This window comes from Triticum aestivum, chromosome 4D (genome assembly GCF_018294505.1).
Source record: "Triticum aestivum cultivar Chinese Spring chromosome 4D, IWGSC CS RefSeq v2.1, whole genome shotgun sequence".
Classification (NCBI taxonomy): domain Eukaryota; kingdom Viridiplantae; phylum Streptophyta; class Magnoliopsida; order Poales; family Poaceae; genus Triticum; species Triticum aestivum.
Window position 1 is genome coordinate 498,777,697 of NC_057805.1, and position 7,503 is coordinate 498,785,199.

At 43.2% G+C, this 7,503-nt stretch overlaps 1 protein-coding gene across 1 annotated transcript; it reads right to left on the reverse strand.

Moving 5' to 3' along the window:
- Positions 1-860: 860 nt before the first annotated feature.
- Positions 861-6,857, reverse strand: LOC123099007 (serine/threonine-protein kinase ATG1a). The gene is made up of 13 exons (XM_044521114.1): positions 6,456-6,857; positions 6,214-6,343; positions 6,046-6,104; positions 5,387-5,451; positions 5,007-5,100; positions 4,849-4,929; positions 4,640-4,751; positions 4,431-4,485; positions 3,828-3,937; positions 3,419-3,750; positions 2,693-2,984; positions 2,547-2,617; positions 861-1,423 (listed from the first exon to the last, which is right to left on the reverse strand). Exons 1-13 carry the CDS (start codon positions 6,708-6,710, stop codon positions 1,199-1,201), a joined length of 1,881 nt encoding a protein of 626 aa, XP_044377049.1. The 5' UTR covers positions 6,711-6,857; the 3' UTR covers positions 861-1,198.
- Positions 6,858-7,503: the final 646 nt, after the last annotated feature.

The window sequence follows — 7,503 nt, forward strand, 5'->3', positions numbered from 1 at the left end:
GGGTTCTTTTTATTATGCAAAGAAAATACCGTGGTTTGGCAAATACTCTAGTATTAAAACCACAGTTTTTAGACGCAGCCAAATAGCCCGCTGTAAATAAAACTACAGTAATCTGAAAAACTGTAGTATTTTTAGAATACTTCAAAAATACTTTGCTTTCAAACGGGGCCTAAGCCTTCAAATTACTCCAATCCTCAGGGAAAAAAAACCATAACTTTCAAATTCTTTTGACTCTAAAAAAATAGATCCCTCCCAGGTCTCAAATTCTTTTGACTCTACAAATAAAGTCTGAAAGACCGTGTATTTATTTGTGCTTGATTATCTTTGCTTCGCATTTTAAACGTCGGCCCCTCCAATGTTTTGTATCACGCTCCGCCTCCGTGCAGCACCATTCATCTGTTTTTCAAGTTCAGGCACGTTTTCCACCCAAAAGAACAATCATGTTAGTCATGTTTGCTCCCATTTCGAATAAATTGACATGTTTGCTCACCTGTTCCTCAAGTTCAGGCTACGGTTTTTCATCCCCTTTGTTAACTGATGAAAAGATTGTAACGAATTCAATCCAAATTTAGAACCCATCAACAACACCTTTTATAATCAAATAAGAAAATAAGATCACATACCTTCAGATTTGGAACTTAAAATGTTTCTTTTTCTCTGGAACAACACGCACGTAAGCTAAAGTGTCGTAATCCAGAAGAAGCTACTGTGAAGAATTTCGTGCAATACACTGCCAAGAGGCGAAGAAATAACAGCTCCCATTTTCACAAATGTTTTTTCACACATCACAGTAACAACAAAATTCACCCATGTCACAAATTCAGCTAGCAGATTGGCAGGAAAAAAGTACTCAGCTAGCAGAAGGGCAGAAAAAAAAGTACTCAGCTAGCAGAAAGGCAGGATTTGGAATCCATTTTCAATCTACAAGTTCCACATGTTACATTTATATACAATTCCGAAAGGTCCTTGCAACGTGACAGAAAATAACTGTACAGCCTAGAACCGTATATATACAAAGAAAGAGCACGTGGACCAATGTGTTCTGCAAATATAACATCATAATCTCACGCCAGCGAAAGTTCTTCAACGCATTTGACACCTCCTGGACAAAAAGGGTGGAGGGAAGGACTAATGCCGACTTCCATGCAAAATAATCTTATCATTCGAATCTCGTGAAATGATGATCCCATGAGAAAAGTTAGTTCTTGATGGACCTCTGCTGTTGCCCGCTCAACTGAGCACTGCAGAGATGACTCCTCAAATTAGCTATGTACCTATGGATACGCTGCTGGTTGAATGGTGAAAGCGAGAAGAGTGGATTCAGTGGCAACGCAGTTGCTTCCTGCAATATAAATGTGAGTAGGATGATTGCTTTTGAGTATAGCGCTATTGATCTGCTTTGGCATCCCAAAAGTTCCTTCGTCTGCAAAATAATGTAGATAAAGTCAAAAGAAAACATCAACTACAATCAATACGTGAATAATTAGCAACGGATCAGAAGTAGAGTTCAGACAAGATGAGAAATAAGGCAACCCCACTGGTCCATTTACTCAGGTAAGATTATCATGTAGTATAAGTTAAGAAATGGAGAAAACAGTTCTCTTGTAGCAGGGGTTATGATTTATGTCTCGTATATTTTCATAAATGCAGAATTGTACTATTTGGACGGCCTTTGCTGAAGTCACCAAACACCTAAAGAAAACTAGGAAACTGTGGTTTTTGCTGAACCATTAAAATCATAATATTCCGAGATTGAAGAGAGAAGGGTGTGAAAGGTCTCTTTAGCTCCTGGAACTAAACTGAGCCCACCAGTTTGTCTGCCTGTGTAGTGCGCAGCCATGCTCAGTTCAGCTTCAATGTTCAATATGTTATTGCTTAGTGGCAACCTTTTGTTCTGGCAAGTCATCACAATATCACCTTGACCTAGAGCTAAGTGTTTCAGCAAATGATATCCAAGTACACTCCATGAAATACTCTTCAATACACCATTATTTAGTGGCGACCATGCATTTCAGCGAGTGACCACAATATCATGTCCTAGAGGCAAGTGTTTCAGCAAATGGCATCCAAGAACTGTGTGAAGGAGCCTAGTACACATTTCATAAAACTAGATAGTAAGGTTTTCTCAGAAAAAAGAGATAGCCCGGACTGCCACGCATGATCATTCCTGCTTGTATCATTGTTCATAAAAAAGTTTCTTTCTTTTTTAAATACAAAAATACTCCGTTCTCATCCTTGTTTTGTACAGTACTCCATCCGTAAAGAAATATAAGAGCGTTTAGATCACTACTTTAGTGATCTATAAATGCTCTTATATTGAGTAGTTTTCTACTAATAGGCCTATAACAAGAGAACCAACTGCCTGGACAACCAGTGATAAATCCTGAGCATCAGTGTATTACTTCATTTGAACAATTTCCTGGTGAATATTAACTGAATTATGAATGTGATTGTGAATGAAAATCAGGTGTAACATCCATGATGTGCATAGAGAAATCAAATCTAAATTAGCCATCGAAGGGACTTAGATAGATAGTGATACTTACAGCACCACTTTTCCCATATACTAAAGCAGTTTGGAATATGATCTCCATTGCGTCTGGCATCTCAGTGTTATCTAGAAACAGAAAAAGGTTACGATAAGAGCTAATATTATACTTGTACAAGAAGATAAGTGGATGAATGTTCTAACCATTGTTCTCCCGCAACCTATGTGATATCTTCTCAGCACGGTCATATGCCTTGATGAACCCACTTTCAACCCAGTAACGAACAGAAGCCAGCCTAGTGAAATCCAATCCATGCGCTACATTCTGGGATAGACGCTGATCACTCTTAGGAAAGTAATTCTCGTGTGCAAATGTCGAAAAACTTCCATCATCTAAAGCATCCGGCAATAAGCTACATGCATTAAGCGCCTCTTTCCAGATAGCAAGTATCACAAGTTCAAGTGATAGTGCCTCCAGGTCCAGCCCTTTAAAAAGCTGTGTATACCACAGAAAAGCAAACATAAGTGAGGTTGAGATGAATTTGGGATTACTGTTTCCAAATTATCAAATAAATATCATAGCAAAGATCATCAAAAAGATATCAAAATGCAGTAAGTCTAGACAAAATGAAAACATGCCTACAAGGGATATACAGAGTAGAGAAAGCATGGTGGTCCAATTAGAGGCAAACCAGTTGTACTAACACTAAATATCCTTATTAAAGACACATTGAAATCTACACTGTTACATGTTCTCAAAAAATCTACACTGCTAGCTCAAATTACTCGCAAAAGTAGAAAACACTGACTGATCATGAAGAAAATCTAAAAAGCTAAGGAGTTCCAGTTTGAATACTGGACAGAATGAATATGAACATGCTGTTCAGTATTCAATAGACATGATACTAATTGCCACTGCAGCAGTAGTACCTTCTCCTGAGCAAGTTCTGTGAGAATGACAATATACTGATTCAGTAGGTGAAGCCTTGTATAACAATCAAGTGGCCTCCCTCGCAGATTTTCCATAGTAGTTGACTCACGGGAAGCGGACAGTGGAGTACATCCATGGGATTTCACTCTATAGAGTGAGTCTCTGTTTTGACTCTGCACAGGCCCACTGATAGTGGATATATCATCACAGCGGGGTCTTGCACCTGTGACATCCTTCATTGGTTTCTCGAGTGAAGACAGCAACTCCATGGAAGTAGTGTTCGCATGAACTAGTACATATTCTCGTTCAATCCACTCCCATGAATCAAATACTGCAAAATATACAAAATTAGTGCCTAAGCAGAGGATATAAAGTACAATTTATACTTCTAGTCAGGGTCCAGCGTACCTTTTGAATCTACACTTTCAGACTTTACTTTGACGACAGCAGAAGAGACAGTCTGGCATGTATCCCTTAAATCAAGAGCATGATGGGACTCATCCATGATTTCACTGTTCCTGAGAAGGCATGAAAAGCAAGATTCAACAATCGAGATAAATATGACGACACAACCAAGCCAAGTGCAAAATGGCATGCTTTTAACTATTCCAAAAATGTTCAGGAAATCTAGAAAAGATTGTAGGATTGCTGCACAAAGAGTAGTTATCCCCATTTATGAAGAAGCGCATGATGAAGTCAGTGACGCATTAAATCGTGATGCGCACCAGAACAATTCCAAATCCAATCTATATGCAGTTGCAAGGACAAAAAAAAGACGAGCAGAGCTTGCATATATGAGCTCACTCGTACAGAATTTGACCATTCCCCGTGGTTTTTGTACATTTCTTTTTGGGGTACATGCAGCTTCTCATATGAGCACTTGGGCAGCAGGCGTCTGAGTTAAACTTACAGGACTTGATACAGGAAAAATTCTAAAAGCAAAGTAGATTACTCAAAGCTACCCCATGGACTTGTGATTTTTAAACACTGCCACCAGAGTAACAGGAATACCTTGCTGTTGCCAAAAAGTTGTGATTAAAGAATTCCTCAAAAGGCATTCTCTCCGCTGCAAAATTGAAAGCAATTTTCAATCTGATTCTGCGATGAATGGCTAGATTAAATGGCCTAAAGGAAGTTGAACAAAGATTAATGCAGTGAGTAAATTAATTATCATACGCCTTATTTCCAGACACAAAATGAAGTGAAAATGGCAGACCCACCTGGATCAAGGCATATGAGTCTTCTGCACAGGTCAATAAACTCAGGATGTAAATCAGCCTCCATATCTGGAGGGAAACTGAGGCCACTAGATGACAATACTTTTTCGCGCAGCTGTAATCCGTCAACAAAGCGCAAGCAGCAGTGTTAGGCTATATATGTGTATTGCGATTATGCGAGTACAACTAATTGTACAATGTCACGAACAAACCTCCACTCTATTCTCCCCAAGAAATGGTAGCTCCCCTGTTACTAGCTGGAAAAGAATGACTCCAACACTCCATAAATCTGCCTGCGAGTTTTTCAGGTAGAGATTATTGCCTGGTTTAATTTTAAGATCCGTAAATTTAAAGCAGTTAATAGACATACCTTCGCGTCATATTTATCCCCTCGCCAGATTTCTGGGGCCATATAATATGGAGAGCCACAAAAAGTGGCAGCCAAATTTTCATGCATCAGAGATCTGAAGCGAGAAGATAGTTTTCAGTTGTACACTTGCACTTATTAAAAAAAAACTCAATGAAACAAAAAGAGAACTCACAATGAGTACAGAATTCAGAACCAACATGCTCGGAGCAAATGTGAGTATTAATAAGACCAATAAACCATGCCGTTGTGGAAATAAAAACACTTGACAGCAGATAACAGTTACAAATATTTTGGTATTGGTCTGCATCTCCCCAATAATTTCAATCTTTAGAGAAAGGAAGATAGTCCTATAACTGCGACACTGAGAATAAACCTCTCACCTGGCAAACCCAAAATCGCCAATTTTCAATGTAATGGCATCCCCATCGGCTGATAGCAGAAGGTTCTGCATGATTCACAGCTGAATCAGTACGGAGAAAATAATGCATCTCTGAAGATATTCGATGGAACAAGTAAAATAACTACATCTCTGAAGTTCAAATACAAACATGAGTGAACAGCACAATCCTCTAAGCAGTTTGGCATTTGATGGTAAACTGACAATGATTGCGGCTATAAATGTAAGTTCGGCGCTGCTATACACACGACAACCCAGCAGCCGACTCATGGACGATCCCATGTGGCAGCTCCAACCGCGTCCGTGCATGCAGGAGGCGATTGGTTTTTTTTTTTAGCTGATGCGTTGAGAACGCATCGTTCGCAGATCGTTCATGCTGTATCGTGTGTGAAGCAATTCCGATGTAAGTTTAGCTTTTGACCAATAATTTAAGTTCAGTTGATAATTATGGAAACCCTTTTAATGGGACCCTTACTCTTAGTTTTGGCGCTTTTACCCAAAAATAAACATCACAAATCACCGATCAGGCCCAAATAGCGACAGATTCCAGCCAAAAATGCCTGCCAAAAACGCCTAAAAGGTTCACGCCCAGACCAACCGTAAACCCTAAGAAATCCAATAGAAAAGGGCGTAAGATCTAACCTGGGGTTTGAGGTCCCGGTGCACGATCCTCTCGCCCCTCAGCACCTTGAGCCCCTCGGCTGATGATCCAAAAAAACAAACAGCAGTGGCGCATCAAAACATATACAGTCCCAGGATATACAGTAATAAAAAGGGGAAAGGGAACACTCGGCTCGATTGGGAACTCACCGAGCTGCCGGGTGAAGTCCCTGGCGGTGGCCTCCGGCAGCCGGTTGCGCGGCCCGCCGTGCGTCTGCCTGTAGGCCTCGAGGTCGCCCCCGTCGCAGTACTCCAGCACCAGGAACAGCTTCTCCCCCGTCTGCGGCGAAAACCGCGAGGCGTTTTTACCACACTGAGTTCGATCGCGACTACAGTAGCAGCGCGGACGGCCGGGGCTAGAGATTTGGTGAAGGGGAAGGGGGGGCACCTACCTCGATGGTGTTGATGAGGCGGAGGATGTTGGGGTGGGAGAGGCTGCCGAGGATGCTCATCTCCTGGAGGATGCCGCGGCGGACGTGGTCGTCGACGCGGCGGCGGTCGATCTCCTTGACGGCGACGCGCGCGCCGGTGGGGGCGTGCACCGCGCGGAACACCTCCGCGAACGTCCCCTTCCCCACCATCTCCCCGAGCTCGTACTCCCCCACCACCCGCGGGGCCGGCGGCGGCACCGCCCTCTCCTCCTCCATGTCGCCTCCGCCGCCGCAGCCGGGCCTAGTCGCGGTCGCCGGTGCGGCGAGAGTTCGTATTGGGGGCGAGCGAGAGGGAGACGAGAGCGTGTACTGCTGCCGTGCCGGTGGTGGTTTGGATTACGGTACGGGGGCCCGCGTGCTGGTGGTGGCCTCTCCCGATGGGGAAAAGGATATTTGCGGGCCGTGGCGGTCAATCTAGCCAGAGAGGCCCCACATGTCAGACACCTCGTATAGGAAACGGTTTCCTCGATACGGCGGGCCGTGCCGTCAGTGGGTGCGGACGGCTTCTTTCTTTATGCTCGGGTGGGGCCCACCCGTGGGAAAGCGGGGTATGGCCCGGCGTGTGCCTTTGCAAGCTTTTTAAAACGGTTTCCTCTGCGAGTGGGTGTCGTGTGGCACAAGCTGTTGCTTCATAGCATAGGCTACTAGTACGGTGACGTGACAGGTGTCGTGTGAGCGGACAAAATCACTGTTTTGACCCTTTAACAAAAATTTAGCACGATTTGACCTTACTTTGTAAAAACGGAGCTGCGGAGCTGCTAAATCTCGACACGTTAACCGTTGGATCGTTCCTCGCTTCACGATTCGCGCTGGCGTTTGTTTTGTCTCAATCGGCCTGTGTAAGGCGCACGACCAGCCCGTTGTCCTTTGTTTGTTTACTAGTAAAAGAGTCCGTGCGTTGCAACGGGAGAGAAAACATAACACACGCTCTTAACCCAACAACCATCACTCAAGACCACAATAGATCCATCTCCTTTATTTTTGCGAGGTATTATATTTGTGTTGCCGT